At 47.6% G+C, this 16850-nt stretch overlaps 1 protein-coding gene across 5 annotated transcripts in view; it reads left to right on the forward strand.

Moving 5' to 3' along the window:
• The window catches only part of TUBGCP3 (tubulin gamma complex component 3), a 75060-nt gene that overhangs the window by 6497 nt on the left and 51713 nt on the right, over positions 1–16850 (forward strand). For 4 of the 5 annotated variants that reach the window (XM_078452931.2, XM_060636664.3, XM_060636667.3 and 1 more), the window contains exons 2-7: positions 3087–3194; positions 7081–7148; positions 11342–11419; positions 12017–12234; positions 14088–14260; positions 16227–16345. In XM_078452931.2, coding sequence (XP_078309057.1) covers positions 3087–3194; positions 7081–7148; positions 11342–11419; positions 12017–12234; positions 14088–14260; positions 16227–16345 — 764 coding nt within the window. The remainder of the gene's footprint in view (positions 1–3086; positions 3195–7080; positions 7149–11341; positions 11420–12016; positions 12235–14087; positions 14261–16226; positions 16346–16850) is intronic. The other variant, XM_060636666.3, reaches the window with a different exon arrangement.

Raw genomic sequence — 16850 nt, forward strand, 5'->3', positions numbered from 1 at the left:
ATAGGATCTTCTCTTTATCTTTTATGTTCTGAAATTCCGCTCTATGTAAATTTTGCTTTCGTGCTCTGAAACTTTGTCTAGGTGTGGGACTCAAAGTTTATATGGATTAACACTTGGCGCTCCATCAATTTGAGGACTAATTATGGGAAAAGTGCCATTCTTCCTCGTGAATTCTAACTTGTGTTTGTTGTGTTGTTGTGTTTATTGACCCCTGACTAGCTCCATCTGGTGTCTGGCCTAGTTTTTAAATATTTAATAGTTTTAAAAACATTTCACAACTGCTTCCTCTGTGTTGCTGTTTTGCCTCTGGCAGCCGTCCTCTGTTCTAGATTGTTCTGTGTTGCCTTTTTCAGAATATCGTGTAGATGAATCATACCGTGTGTGCTCTTCAGACTGGCCACTTTCACTTTGCTGATGCTTCTGCGATTCACTAGTGGTGCCGCATGTGTTAGTAGGTGACTCCATTTCACTGCAGAGCTGCGTTCCACTGCACGGATGCCCCGTGGCTTACTTGTCCCTGCACATAGGGGGGGTGTCTGCACGGGTTCTGGGCTCTGGCGGTCACGGGGAGTCCTAGGGAACGCGGCTGCAAACATTCACGTACAGAGGTTTATGTCACCCTAAGTTTCATTTCTCTGGAATAGATACAAGTGGGATTGCTAGGTCACGTGAAAAGTGTATGCTTAGCTTTTAAAGAAACTGCCAGAATGTTTCCAGAGTGCCTGTGCCAGCTTCATGCACCCCCCCCCCCCCCCCCCCCCGCCGTCCCCGGCCAGTGTACGGGACGCCTGGCCTGGGTGCTGGTGGTCTGTTTCATTCAGCAGTTGGGATAGATGAATAAGGGTGTCTCATCGTGGTCTTGAGTTTCCCTGATGACTAACGTCATCTATTTCTGTGCCGTTCACCTTCATGCTGATTGTCTGTTTAACATTTTTAGGCTATGTTTTTTATTGGGTGTTCCCTGCCCCCCCCTTATTGAGTTTTCAGAGCTCTCGCCCTATAATTTGGATTCAGGTCCTTTGTTGTGTTTTGCAAATATTTCCTCAGTATTTTCATTCTCTTAACAGTGTCCTTTGCAGAGCAGAAGTTTAATCTTGGATGAAGTCCCGTTTATCACATTTTTTTTAAAAAAGATTTTATTTATTGCATTAAAAAATTTTTTTTTTACTCTTTATTTATTTTTGAGAGAGACAGAGAGACAGACCATGAGTGAGGGAGGGGTAGAGAGAGGGAGACACATAATCCTAAGCAGGCCCCAGGCTCTGAGCTGTCAGCACAGAACGCAATGTGGGGCTTGAACCCACAAATCATGAGATCATGACCTGAGTTGGAAGTCGGACGCTTAACTGACTGAGCCACCCAGCACCCCAAAAAAGATTTTAAGTAATGTCTACACCCAGTGTGGGACTCGAACTCACAACCCAGAAATCAAGAGTCACACACTCCACTGATGGAGCCAGCCAGGGCCCCACGTTTAACACATTTTTTAATGGGTCAGAATTTTGGTGTATTACGTAAGAACTCTTTGTCTGAGTTAGAGTCACAAAGATCTCTTCTGTTGGTTTTTTTCTTCTAAGAGTGTTGTTTTACTTATGTTTTACTCTTACTGTGATGTAGTCAAGTTAATTTTTGCATGTGTTGTATGGTATAGGGTGAGCTTCTTTTTTGAGTTTACAAAAGAAACCACGTTTTTCCCCTACATTTAAGTTGCTTTCTTTCTTTCTTTTTTTTTTTTCTTTTTAAGTAGGCTTCACGCCGAGTGCAGAGCCCAATGCAGAGCTTGAACTCACGACTCTAAGATGTTAATGGTGTTGCCTGGAGTAGGTTGGGGTGTGCCCTGCTGGGTGGTTGTGCATCAGTGGGAAGGTAGGGGGTGTTGGGTTTGCTAGTGTTCCTTGTATAGGAATTGTGACTCCCCGTGTCTGGGAAGGAGGGATGGCATCCTTAAGTTCAGTCTGCTACTTTTTGTTTTTTAAGTGTATTTATTTATTTTGAGAGAGAGAGAAAGCATGTGAGCGCACACACTAGCAGGGGAGGGGCAGAGAGACAGAGTCCCAGTGCAGAGCCCAGTGCAGGGCTCAGACTCACGAACTGAGAGATCATGACCTGAGCTGAAATCAAGAGTCAAGATGCTTAACCGACCGAGCTGCCCAGGCACCAGCCAGTCTGCTGCTTTCCTTCGTGCGCCTTTCCAGCAGGCCCTGTGCGAGTTGCCCGGTGAGGCGGTCAGTGGTTGTGTGGGGGACAGAAGGGGGAGAGGCCCCGGGGGCCTGTGGTCCAGCCAGACCTTCTGCTGGTCCTCTTCTGCCCCAGTTCCTTCACACCTTCCGAGGAGTGGGGCCCCCTGCCCTCGGAGCCTCCCTGGGCTTCTGCAGAGGGAGCTGTGTTTCTTGCTGGGACTGGTGGCTCTGCCCCCTCCACCCCCTGCTGCCCCTCCAGTCAGACCTGGAACGGCCCATCTCACTGTCCTGAACCTGCTCCCGCCCGTCCGTTTGCTTTGCTACTTCTCACACTGGCTGACTTCTGGTCGGTGCAGTTTCTACCTTGTCTTCTTTGCCCTTGTGGGTTTCTGCTTTTGTTAAACAAGCAAACCACAAAATTCTTTGTTAGTTTAGTGGGGTTGTTGAAGGAAGTAGAGGCAGACATCCGTGGTTAAGCCGTCATCGGTGCCTGAGGTGCACACTGTCTATTAAGTTAGCTGCCCACTTTGGTTTTCTGTGTTTGTTGACCTCAGCCTTGGAGCTTCTCGGACGTTCTCGCGAATGGGCTACTTCTCACGGGCCGTGTTCTGGCTGTGACTCTCCCCGCCCCGTTTTTGTGATCATCGGTCCAGCTCATTGTCTGGGATTCTTTAGCCTTCCTGGCCTGTTGCTGTCTCCCTTTCTTGTTTCTTGGAACTCTCGTTATATTCATTTATTCATTCATTTGCTTTGGTTTCTGAATAGCTTCTCTGTTCTCTCAGTTAAGACCTTGGGAAGCTGGGAGGGAGATCTATGTGCCCGGCCCGCTGTCTCTGGCTGGAAGCGTGAGCTGGTCAGAGCTTAGCCTGATTGGCAATAATTTGCATCTTCTTACTTACCTTTCAGCTGACGTAGCCCAGCAGTTCCAGTACGCAGTGCGGGTTATTGGCAGCAACTTTGCCCCAACCGTCGAAAGAGATGAATTTCTCGTAGCCGAAAAAATCAAGAAAGAACGTACGTATTTTTCTTCAGCGCTACCAGGTGTTGGATTCTGAAACTTGTATACGTGCATATGCGTATGTATCTCTGTGCATGTGTACGTGTGGTCCCCAAGCACAGTGTGATTATAAGTACTATCACGTATATGTAAAAACATGTGTTAACAATATGCACAACTTCGTTCTGATTTTTATCAGAACATAGAGCAATGTTTATTTTTGAGAGAGAGAGAGAGACAGAGAGCAAGCAAGGAAGAGGCGGAGAGAGGGAGACGCAGCATCCGAAGCAGTCTCCAGGCTTTGAGCTGTCAGCACAGAGCCCGACGTGGGGCTTGAACCCACGAACAGTGAGATCATGACCTGAGCTGAAGTCGGACACTTAACCGACTGAGCCACCCAGGCTCCCTGAGGATTGTTTTAAATACTATAGAACTGAATAATTTGAGAGTGTGAGGAAGATAAAAGGGCTTCATGTATTTTCTTGTATATCTTTTGATTTGCAGTATTTAATATTATGCACCTTTTGACCACATATCCTAGAACACTGTGTTGGCTGTGAAGAGGTCAGTATGGCTTCTAGGGGATTGTCAGTATTCAAACTTCTAATACCTTAGAATGGTCTTTGTGAACATTTTCATTCTGGGCTGATACTGAAAGCTTTCTTAAACGTCATTACCTTGGACAAGAAAGCTCTCATTTACTCGCACCGGGGTGCTGGTGTGTGCTCTGTGTGAGGTGGGGCTTTGCTGCCCTCTTCCCTGCGGGACTGTGTGAGGGAGGGAGGCTTGGAGCACAGGTACCCACGTGCGAATATTTCTCTTGTGCCGGTTGGAGGGTTGTTTTTCTCCAGAGACCAGTTCCCAGCCCCTCGCAGTTCTCTGGGCTCTGCGCCAGGAAAGCAGGCCCTGTCAGCGCGATCTCCCTGCTGAGGCCTGGCTGTCCACCGCCCAGACGCAGTGGGCTTTGCGCTTCCGACTGTGCTGGCAAACTGGTGGCGACGCCGTCTAGGATTTCCATTCTTCACGGCACGGTTCGCCACCCCCAGCTGGTGCTTGGTTCACTGGGTTTGGCCGGTGGTCTGCGACGTCCTGCTGCACGGTGCGTAACTGAGCTAGACGGGAGGCGGTCCTGACACGCGAGTGCTTGGACCTTGCGGTCCTCGCCCCGGCACACTTGGGCCCCGTGAGCAGTCAGGGGTGAAGTGCCCGTCCACTGAGGTAGCTCAGCCCCTGGTGTTATGCAGCGTGATGTGTTATTTAATGTAGGGGCAGAAATGGAGTATTTATCCCGCTATTAACCTCTAAAAACTTACTTTTATTCAGTAAATAAAACTAAACGTAAGAACGCTGTACTCTTTCTGAACCCTGATGACTATTAATTACATCTCAAATCGTTCTTATATGTCAGACTGTAGATGAGCGACCACCCCAGCTGTTAGGTCTGTGTTCACAGAACCTTCCCTTTGCAGCTTGACGTTTCGAGGCCACCTGGTGAGCACATTACCTGTGTAGTAGTTAAAAATAAAGTTTGTCTAGGCTGAGAGTTACGGAACTGGCAGTGACGTCGTTGGAGTGGATACGGCAAGGAAGTCTTGGACTTTCTTGAAGAAGAAAGCTGTATCCGTCACAGTTTGGTTTTTTCTGGTGTATCCTCTGTGTTTTTGAAGAAAGACCTGTATCTTGCCACAGTTCGCCTCCCTGCCCCTCTCTGCCTCTTACCACCGAGTGCCCGCCACTCCTCTCGGACACCGTCTCTGGACCCTGCTGTGGGGCGGCCCCGCCGTGGGGACAGCATCACCCTCTCTGGGCCTGCCGTGGGGAGAGCGTCACCCTCCCTGGGCCCCGGGTCCGGGGTGGCCCCGCTGTGGGGAGAGCGTTTCTGATGGTCTTTTCATGTAATGGTCACCACCGAGTTCTTGTACTTCGTATTTCATTAATTCTTAGATACAGTGTTTACATTTAAGCACTTTTGAAATTTGATTACAGTTTTTGGTAGATATGCTGAGTTGGGGTAGTTCTGGCCTCTTGAACAACACAAAATAATTTTCCATTTTATATGGCCCACTTAGAATATAAAACGGTAGTATGTATTATATTGGAACAAATTGTAAAACTTCTCATGTGTGACAAAATTTAACACCTATTTGTTTTTTAATGTTTCATGTTGGTCAGTGGGGTACCTTGTAACTAAAGATTTGTTTTGCAATCTATTAGGTAAAACATTTTTGGGGGTAAATATTCTGTTTATTTTTATTTGTATTATTTACTGTTTCATTGTCCCACGGTTATTTTGTATCTGTGCATTAGTATTGATCTCATTCTGTAGAAAGAACCTCTCTTAATTTTGTTGTTGTTGTTGTTTTTAATTAGAGAGAGAGAGAGAGCTAGTTAGCACTCACGAGTTGGGGGGAGGTGGGCAGAGGGAGAGAATCCTAAGCAGGCCTCATGCTCAGCATGGAGTCCAATGCAGGGCTCGAGCCCACAACCCTGGGATCATGACCTGAGCCAAAGTCAGGAGTCAGATGCTCATCTGATTCAGCCACCCAGGTGCCCCAGAGCATCTCTCGCTTAATTTAATGACTGTATTTATTTGGAGTATTTTTATATGTTTTTAAAGGGAGTAAATTATATTATTAAATGTTAATTGCATTTGTTTAGTTTAATGCATTTTGTAACAACACATTAAAAATTAAAATTTTTTTAAAAATTTATTTTAGGGAGTGCATGCACCTACTCGGCACGGGGGGAGAAGGGTCAGAGAGAGAGGGCGAGAGAGAATCTCACATAGGCTCCACACTGCCAGTGCAGAGCCTGACACGAGGCTCGATCTCACAACCCTGGGATCATGACTTGAGCCCAAGTCGAGTTGGATGCTCAGCCGACTGTGCCCCCCAGGCGCCCAGTAAACAAGACATACATGTTAAAGAGAGCCTTACCTTTGTGCACAGGCAGACCTGACATGTGAACGGGATGATGTAACCTCCGGTGTGTGGTTCACAAGAGCAGAACGTGAACACCAGGACCCTTTCCTGGCGATACATGTGAAAAAGTATTGGCCATCACACCAGTCACTGTCTTTCTGCAAACCAGTTTAGAGTTAAGTGAACTTGGCTGTTGGGATTTTAAGAAACGAGTCCTGCTGGGTGATTCCCTGGAGACTGGAGAAACTGTTAGCTAGATTTCGAAAGTGGTGCCTTTTCTGCTGTGGCAGGTATGGGGCAGGTATGGGGTTCCTGTGAGGGGCGCTTGTGTGCACATGGTATGTGCAGGGTTGTGGGTGTGGGCGAGTGTGGCCCTCTCCTTTGGGGCCCAGGTCCAGTGTGGAGTCTCGTCCTTTGTGGAACCGATTGGAGCATGGGCTTTGCGCGCATTACTGTGGCTTCCGGGGAACTAGTGAGTGTAGTAGCTGCAGGCGTCTGAAGACATTTACTAATATTGCTGTGCATGTTAACAGAAATGCTTAGAATGTGTGGTTTTAGGTCAAGCTATCATGAATGATAGGCTTGTTGGTTATTGCCCTTTGAATTTACCATTCCCAAGGTATTTTTACTTTACATCTGTCCTTCCAGTAGCCATCGACTAGTTAACCTGGTGGTAGCTTGCCCCACTGGATTGCCTGTTCATATTGGTGGGTAGAATCTAAAAGGTTCCATCGTTTCTGTTACTTCAGCTAACTTTCTCATAGACTCTGATTCCAGCCTAATACTGTCAGCATTTTGCAAATGTCAGAGAGATCAAAGGAATTGACCAAATTCACAGAGCCGAAATGTCACTCGTTATTCTGATTCTTAAGCTCAGGATTCTTTTCAGACTTCAGCTACCTGTGACCGTGGGTGAAATAGTGTCCTAGAAGGAGTTTTGGTGTAGGTGACTAACACGTCGCTTTCTTTTCTAACTTTTCAGTTATTCGGCAGAGAAGAGAAGCGGACGCTGCGTTGTTTTCAGAGCTCCACAGAAAGCTTCACTCACAGGTAGCGTGCACTCCACTACCCGTGAGGCTGTCGGGCTGGTTTGGGGATGTGGGGACTTTTTTTGTGGGATCACATTAAGCCTTTCTGTGCTGAGTAGTGGATCTTCATTGTAGATTGTGTTTGCTTTTGAAGAGATTTTCGAGATTAAAAGTAGGTTTGAGCTGGATTTAATGGGAAATTGCTTATGAAGGTGGAGGAAGCTACATTGGGAAATCAACCAGAATGAGGTAGCCCTCAGTTCGTGTGACGGAAGGCTGCACGTGCGGTAGGAAGCTGGTAGAAGCCTCGACTCGGCTGCATGTGGGGTGACAGCTCGACTTCTCCATTATTATTCCTCAGGCCCTAATTTGTGCTATTGTAGTGAATGACCTAAAACAGTTCTGATTTTGAACATTTTGTGATTGATTGTTGATGACTTGGCCACACGTGGTTTTCTGACCTGTTATTTTTGGAGAAGACGCTGCCCTTCTGGACACCAATAAATTCACTGAATTACAGGGTGAGAGCTTGGTCCATCTGTCTCCCTCCTGCCGCAGAGAAGAACGTGAAATCCCAAGTTTCGTGCTTTGCTCATCCAGTACTGAGTTCGCAGTACAGCGATCAAAATCCCCAAGTTGTGCCTAAGGCTGCTAGTGATTTAACTCTTCCAAGTTTTTCTCCTCCTTTCTAACTTAAAATGGTTGTTTTCCAAAACTTTGTTTGGAACACTGAGTGCTTATCCCTGAGCAGTGTGGTGAAGCAGAGCTGGTTTCCTAGGGCTCTCGCCCCCAGAAGCAGCGCGTGGTTCGGCCGGTGGCTGACACGGGATGAACGATGTGAGGACACGATAGTACAGCGCTAGTAATTAACCAGATGAGGAACAGCCGGCCCATCTTTGTGCTAAAACATCCAGTTCTTGGTTTCCCTGTTCTGTCCTCTCTCCTCACTGGGTACCCTTCTTGGCAATGCGTGCTGTGCGAGGTGTGGCCGGGGGGTGCAGGTGCGGTCTGGGCAGGATCGGGGAGGTGATGATGGAGGCCTGTGGTACGGTGTGGAGTGGTTGGGGAAGGGGTCCCAGTGGTCCTGGGCTGCAGTCTGCGTGCGGTTGACGGAGCTGTGGACAGAGGAGGATGGCTGTCTGGGGGAGGGCAGCCCATGCCTTGTGGAGGGCGCTGGGAGAAGGGCGGGCATGAGGGGGTGGCGTGGGCAGCGGCGAGGGTCTTGGAGGAGGTGAACCTTGGCGGGCGGGGTATGGACGCTGGAAGAAGCTAGGTGTCTAACTGCTTCACAGACCCACTTGTGTTGGTGTTCCTCCAGATCTTACAGTGCCCTGGCGTGCATTCTGACATTTAGAATTCGATACATGCGTACATTTAAAGTCTTGAGTCTGAATCAAGGTCCTTAGATTTCAAAATCTAAAATAATGGGGTCTGAAGTGGTTTAGAAGCATTGAAACGTCTGTGATGCTGGAGTCGTTCAGCTCGCTTGCCTCAGCAGATCTCTCTCTCCACCCTTCCCTGCCCTGCTTTGGGCTCCGGATGGCCCCCCTGGGGCTCCCTTGTCCCTTCTCTGCCCTGCTTCGGGGTGTCTTCACTCAGAACTGATGGGGCGGGAGGGGAGTGAGGCCAAGCCGCCCTCCTCCTGACAGGCAGTGGCTTGGCAGTGGCTCTGCTGTGCCGCTGGGCCCCGCGGACCATTCCCCTGCCCGCGCCCTGCACCCCCGGCTCATTGGCTCTGGTGGCCCATCTCCTCCCTGGTCCCTCAGGCCTCCATCCTGGCCGTGGTCCCTGCCGGCGTTGTGCCGTCCTGTTTCCCTGGTCTGTCCACGCCTCTGCGTAGTCCCTCCGTCAGACGCTCTCCAGGCCCAGCCTGCGTGTTTACATACCTGTTCTTATGGTAAAAGAATACTGCCTCCTCCTTTAAAAATGCCATTTGCTGATTGTTTTTGGTGCATGATTTTGTTTGGATTTGGAATTTTCTCTGCTCTCCACCCCATAAATTGTCCTTATTTTTCTAAAGCAAGAACTAAGGCTCTAACCCAGAACTCGCTGCCCAGAGGGACCTCCTGTTGCCTTCCTGACGCCTTCTGGGCATCTCTACGCACATGCCCCTCAGGAAACTCCCACAAGGCCTTGGAGCTTGACATTCTCAGAACTGAAAGGAGCATTTTTTGTCTTTTTCCATACTCCAGGCATCCGTTCACATGCACCCACGCACACCCCTGCCCTTCCCCATTTTCTTTTCTGGTGAATGATGACATTGTTCAAGTGCCAAAAGCTGGAAACCCGAATGTCACGTCGACTCCACTGCTCTCCCCAAATTTGCCCTGTCCCCAAGCCTTATTAATTGTTCTCTCAAGCATGCCTCTCTCCTGTGCCATCTGGAGTCTGGCGCCCTGCGGTTGGCCTCCCAGTGCACGGCTTGGTGATTTTGGTAGGGGAGTTAGGTGCTCACCTTTGCTTCTGCCCACATCCCAGAGTGGTGGTGAGGGTGCAGGAGGAGGTATGTGGGAGGGCGTCCATCCCACGGGGCCCTCCTTTCCACGGCAGCGACGGGAGCTCATCTCCCTCCAGCCCTTCAGGGAGACGGGATGCAGGAGGATTGGCTTCGGCCCTCGGTGCTGCACCCGAGGGGTCACCTAGCCCTGGGAGCCCTGGACCTGCTCACAGGGGACTGTGAAGGTTCCCTGGGTGGGTCCTCAGTCACCGAATGCCAGCCGGCCCTTGGCCTTTTCCTCCCGAATGACTGCGTCTCCTTTTGTGACCTCTGCAGTCCAGCCTCCTGGGCCTGGCCGCAGGTGCAGTCGCACCTTCACGGGCTCCCTGTGGTCAGGCTTTCTGGTCCCTCACGTGAGACCCCTCTGACCTGATGCTTCATTCTGTTTTCCGTTCCGTCTCATGCCTGGCTGTGGCCAGGTGTACATGTCTTCATTCCCTAAAATACATTTCCTTCTGTGCCTGCCCCTTCCTGTGCGTGTGCTCCGCCCACCCTTCTCGAAGACCCCATCCTCTCTGGGGGTCCTTTCATCAGCCTGGGCCACTTGAGTGACCCTCCTGTCTCTGAAATGTCCCGTACCCACCGAAGTATGTTTGCCCATTTGTCTGTTTGCTGTTTGTCGGGGTCTCTTTGTTCCCCGTGTTGTGCCAGCTGGGCAGTTTATCATTTCTGGAAAATTGTGTGTAATTCAGATTTTTAAAGTTAGACCGTAATTTAAATACCTGAGATAAACTTTTTCTTTAAAGAAACTTTCAAGGAATATTCTCTATAATGAGGACCTTGTGTAAAGTAAGCAGCCATCCCATAATGTGTTTTGTAAATAAAGTTATTTTTGTATTCTAGCGTGTGCGTCCCAGAGGTAAGGCAGTGAGAAGAGAGTAGAAATGCTCTGCAAACTCGAGTTTGCACGTGACTGGAGGGTGGGGCTGTTGTCAGGGCTGTGAGTCAGGGCGGAGCAGTAGACAGTCCATACAATCCGTGTGCTAATTACCCAGAAAACTGGGGTTTCTTGTCGACCACTCTTACTTCGGAACCTCGAGTTAGGTGTGCAGCATGCCGACTTACATCGTGTGCTTTACAATTTCTCTTTTTTTTCTTTCTTTAATCCTCTATGGCCTACACGGGACTTTGGTAAAAGGGGAAAAAAGCGTTCACCTATTTTATGATGGCGTTTGTCTTAAAACGACTATGTTTAGGAAGTTGGTTATTCTAAGAATTATTTTAAGGGGAAATGCTATTATTCAGGAATAGGGTAGTTTAAAAACATGTTCTCATTGGGGACTTTGGAGTTAGTTTTCAGTGGGTGAAATGATTCAAGGGTAATGACCTCTTGAGAATAGGTTTTGTAGCTTTGTAATGGGTGGCACTGTTTGCAGTACCTGAAAAATGAACAAATTTAGATATGCTGTTACCGTGTGAATGTATTTATTTTTTTGGTTTTGATTAACTTCTGTGTACCAAGTACAGTTCTACGTTTAATTTTTATTTTGTTTTATTTTATCTTATTATGTTTTTAATTTATATCCATGTTAACGTATGGTGTAATGATGATTTCAGGAGTAGAGTTGAGTGACACATCACTTACATACAACACCCAGTGCTACCATGTGGCTTTTAAAATACATTTCCGTTTTGGAAATAAGGATAATTGAGGAGAAAGTTACATGAAACTGGAGAGCAGTACAAAGTTATTCTGTTAATGTTTTCTTTTTTAACAGGGAGTTTTGAAAAATAAATGGTCAATTCTCTACCTCTTGCTCAGCCTTAGTGAGGATCCACGCAAGCAGCCAAACAAGGTGAGAGAGAGGCTGTCCTCACAGCCAGCGCCCTTCGCGAAGCAGCTTCTGTCTTGTCAGCACAGCCATGCCCAGTCGTGACAGGAATCAGCTTCTGTACTTAAGAAAATAGTAACTTGTCTGGTTGATTTTGTTTTCTTTCTTTCTTTCTTTCTTTCTTTCTTTCTTCCTTCTTTCCTTCCTTCCTTCCTTCCTTCCTTCCTTCCTTCCTTCCTTTCTTTCTTTCTTTCTTTGTTTCTTTCTTTCGTCAGTGCACTGCTTTTCCTTAAGATGTTTTCCAGGGTTGTTATTACCTCAAATACAACAGTGTCCCAGGGATGCCAGGGGGCCTCAGTCGGTTAGGCATCCGACTCCTGATCTCGGCTCAGGTCATGATCTCACGGTTCGTGAGTTCGAACCCCGCGTCCTTTGCACTGACAGTACGGAGCCTGCTTGGGAGTCTCTCCTGCCCTTTCATGCTCACTCGCTCGCACTCACAAAATAAATTTTTTAAGAACAGTACCAAATCAATTACAGAAAGAACTAAAACTTGCGTATAAATCATCTCTGTTGATTTAGGAAGTGTTCTGTGATTTCATATCTCTCTATTCTTTTCAGGTCTCCAGCTATGCTGCGTTATTTGCTCAAGCGTTGCCGAGAGATGCGCACTCAACTCCCTACTACTACGCCAGGCCGCAGACGCTCCCGCTGAACTACCAGGACCGCGGCACACAGTCGGCACAGAGCTCGGGCAGCGTGGGGAGCAGCGGCATCAGCAGTATCGGCGTGTACGCCCTGAATGGCCCGACCCCACCGCCACAGTCTCTCCTGCCGGGGTGAGTCGGGCTCGCGGGCAGAGGCTGCTTATCAGCAGTAGAAACGGCAGAATCCTCAGGTTTGTAGGAAGGCATTTTGTGTGTTCACTGTAACTATCTTTAGGGCCTCGTATGTGCCAGAAATGTTCCAGGCACTGTGTCTGATATGCTTTCTCCTAGGATTTTATTCTTCCCAAAAACTCTTGTTTCACATGGGAATTCTTCCCACTTCTAGTCATGGTTGACTGTAATGATTTTTGGCCAACCCTTTCCCTGTTAATGCAAGTGCGTATTAGTGAAGGCCCCCGTTCAGAAGTGTAATAGGATGGGCCTTTCATTTGGTAACTGACTGACATTTCCCTTGCGGTGTTCACATTTTTATCTCTTAGTGAATATTGTCTGCTTTACTGATCTATGCTATTCTCTTTATTTAATTATTTAAAAAATAAGTAAACTAAAATAAAGTTGTCTCGTCCTCAAGTGCTGTGATCTTCAAACTGAGAATTGTGGCACTCATGGATTAAGAGGAGGGGCTCTGGGAGCGCATGGTCAACGTGCCATCAGCTCTCCCTTTTCCAGGAGATGCAGAGTTGTGGTTGAGAGAAAAGCAGTGGCTAATACAGTAGTGGACTTGGAAATTTGGTTTTCTTTATCTTTTTGTATATTTCTACACATGGTTCAATCCTGGAAATCACATTAGAGCAGACTGTTACAAAGTGGGTACTTTTCCAGAACAGTGACTAAAGAGATTTACAGTCATGTGTGTTCCACGTGAGCATAATACTAATCGTTGTGTGACATAAGTACTCTTGTGTTCAAGTGCACCACACGTGCGTTGTAAGTGGAATGTGGTGTTCTGGAAAGACAGTGCAACATATTCTACAGATTTAATCTCTGACTTGTATTCTGGCTAAAAGAGTAAACTAAATAGACTTGGTCGTTTTTACCTTACAATTTGAAGAAAACAACAAAAACAAAGCGCTGTATAGAGGACTTTGAACTGAAATGGTCCCTTAGAATTTTTCTCTGAAATTTAGAACTGTATTGAAAGTCCTAGTTTAACAAGTGTTGTTGATGACTTTTTCCCCATGAAAATAGAGAAGAGGGAGGGCTGTTTTTGGGGTCTTCTTTCCTGTGTCACTTCATTAGTGGTTGCAGATGGGCCCAGCAGTATTGCTCTGGTACTGAATCTGAGTTCTGCCCCTTAGGAGCAGTAGTGCTGTTGAGATTTTCATTTTTGTGTTGGGTTCCCGGGAAATGACATTTCATTACACTTGTCAAAACACATGTCCTGAGAAGTCAGCTGTTCAGAGACCAGCTCTGACACGTTCTCGAAGTTATCACAGGCAGTCTTGACCTTTTTACTCTTGCCTTGGACTTGATGTTTGTGTATGTTTGAAATTAATTTGCAAATTATGATACTTCTTTTCGTGTCGAATACCGTGAAGGCTGGGAGACAAGCGAGGATATAGAAGGATGGTCCTCCAGAGTTTGAATTGCTGTGCCCTGCAAGTGCTGAGTGAATGAAAGGGGTTAAGTTCAAGTTCAAAGTTAAAATTAGTCATGAATTTCATTGGTTTTTAGATGGGTCATGTATGTTATGTGCTTGTGAAGAAGAGTCAAGTAGATTTTGGTCTTTAGGCTGAGAAATATGTGGGAGGTGCCAGTGAGAGCCTGAATGGCAGCCTAAACGTCCCAAAGAGGCCTTGGACTGGTCGGTGGATGGATTCTGGTAGGGCGATGTCGTGCATCTAGCTCAGATTTCTAGCATGTAACTCAATATAGGAATTTTAGGAACATTTCCAGCAGTGTGTTGTGTTTCAAGTGAATGGTCTGCGTGTTTGGAGGTAGGAAATGCTCTCTCCTTCTTTTAGACAGCCTCATCACACTCCCGGAGTTGGAGACTGTCTTCGGCAGCAGTTGGGGTCACGTCTTGCATGGACTTTAACTGCAAACCAGCCTTCTTCACAAACCACTACCTCAAAAGGTCTCCCAAACACTGTTTCTCGCAACGTGACAAGACCAAGGAGGGAAGGGGATGCCAGTGGTGAGTAAGGATAGATCCTAACATGGGTTTTCTTTGCAATCTAGATTTTGTGCTTTGAAAACACTGTCGAGGCCCTGCTTACAACCATTGAGGGCCGGCTTGTTCTCATGATGAGAACTTCAGAGTCCTAAGTATGGTCCGTGATGCCTCAGCAAGTCTGGCAGTGCCTGGGACATTGGAGAAACGCACTGAAGATTTATTTGATGGTTAAACAGACACCTTGCTGAGAGTTTTAGAGCTCTGCTAGATCGCAAAAGAAAGTTTGCATTTCTTTCCCAAGAGCCCTTCGAATAGCAGTGTTTGGAACGCTTCCGAGAAGAGAGGAATGGGCTTCGTTGTTGGCTCGTAATCCACAGATTCTATAATCCCTCCTGCCACCCTCCCACCTGCTCCCCCCGCTGCTCTCTGTTCTTGTGCAGAATGTGAGGACCAGGTGCGTCTTGTGTGGACCTGGGAACACAGCCCAGAGTGCAGAGCCCGGCCCGTGCAGCCACACTTCCTACCTGGGTCCGTCGTGTAACCCTGACAGCTGGGGTGTGGGGGGTTGGGGGAACACTGTGACTTGGCGGCTGGCTTCCAGACAGCGAGAGTGCCCCTCACTGCTCCTCCTTGTTTGCTGTGACTCCTGGCCCCTACCAGGGCCTTCAAGCCTGCGTGACACACAGAGCTCACAGATAAAAGGACTTCACAGTGTATTTGATCAGTCCCAAAGAGCAGGAGAGGAGGTGCAAAGGAAGAAAGAACAGGCAATAAATAGGAAACATACTGCAATGCAGGGAGTTTAAATCAAACACGTCTGTAGTCACATTAAATGTGTATAGATTAGACACTTGGTTTAGTTTTTAAAAAATTACATTTAGACCATTATGTACTGCTCGAAAGAGATATATTCCAAATATAGAGACACAAATAGGTTGGCAGTAAATGGATGGAAACACGCATCTTGTATTTAACCACGGGAAGACGGGCTGCTCCTTCACTGTCAGAGTAGACACCGTAGGAGTGTCGTCAGGGCAGAGGGATGTTTCCTAACAGGGAAAGGGTCAGTTCTTCAGGAAGGAATAATGCTCCTAAACGTGTATTCACCTACCAACAGCTTCAGATGCACAGTGGAAAACCAACAGACCTACAAAGAAAACAGACCCACAATTACAGTTGGATATTTCAACTTCTCTCTCTTAGTAACTGATGGAAAAGGCAGACAAAGTAGTCAGTAACGACAGGTAGATAACATTTGAACAATGTTACCCGTAGTTTGGTGGCGTTGATATTTATGGAATGTTATCTCCACAACTGAAGTATGTACCTGTCCTTACCTTCTGACTCACTACCCTGGTTCTGGGAGTGCTGGGCCCTGACTGTGTACTCATGACATTTTTCCTCCCGCCGATGTCTTGGGTTTCTGAGCATTGCCTCTTTGTCGTTGAGTAACACCTAAATTCTGACTTAGCTTTTGTTCCAAGGTTTATGGAAATCATAACTTTTCTATCGTATTCGCTTCTTTTTATGTGATTGAGAATGGAACCAAGTTCATACTCATGCCATGGAATAAATTTTCACAAACGCCGTCTATGAAATAATTACCTATCCCTTTGTGATTGGTTGTGAAATTGGCTGCATGCCACAATGTGGAGCCCAGTGCGAGGCTTGAACTCATGACTGTGAGGTCAAGACTGGAACTGAGATCAAGAGTTGGACACTTAACCAACTGAGCCACCCAGGCACCCCTGCTTTTTTAAAAAATTTCTAAAGACTTTTTGTATAAGAAATTCTATGATCTCCATATCTTTTTGAGAAAACTCTTGGTTTTTAGGACTTCATGCTTTTTCCATCTTAAGCTCATTTTTTTTAATTTTAAAATTTTCTCCTGGTTGAAACACGTAATGTAAAACTAGGTGTGGTATAAAATAGATTCCATCTTAAAATGTGTTGTTCAGTAATTCCTCTTACAAAACCAATGTTTCAGGTGCTGGGGAAGTTACGGAGGCGGCCCTTGTGCGGGACATTGTGTACGTCTTCCAGGGCATAGATGGCAAGCACGTCAAGATGGACAGCGTGGAGAACCGCTACAAAGTGGAGGCGAAGGTACAGTTACCGGCCCCCCGTGTGAGGTGTGAGGTGTTCAGGCAGGAAAGACGGGTGTCGGTACAGCCGGCCGGGAGCTGTTAACCTGTAGGGGCGACAGGTGCACTCGGGGTACTGGACCCCTAGAGCCGGTGTGCCGGTCGGGCACACGGGTCTGCCTCCCCGCGGGCTTGTGGCTCTGGTGCTTTTGCTGAGACCTTGCTTGCTTCTCCTTCCGTGTCTTCTCGTGTTCACGGATGCAGCCACCCACAAGCTGACTCCTGCTCTTGGTGATGGTGGTGTCGAGGCACCCGAGGGGCGGGTACCACTTGGCATCTCTGCGGTTGGTACACCGTTCCGGATAAGGTGCCTCCACTTGCCTGCTTTCCCCTTCTGGAACCTCCTTCCCCACGGCCCTTTCGTGTTGATGTCGTGGTCTTTTACAAGTCCCGGCCGTTCTAGGACGTGGCTGACGTCACAGAGACCCTGCCTTGCCGGGGAGCTGGCCAGCTACGTCTTGGGGTGA

The sequence above is a fragment of the Panthera onca genome, chromosome A1 (assembly GCF_046562875.1).
Source record: "Panthera onca isolate mPanOnc1 chromosome A1, mPanOnc1 haplotype 2, whole genome shotgun sequence".
NCBI lineage: Eukaryota > Metazoa > Chordata > Mammalia > Carnivora > Felidae > Panthera > Panthera onca.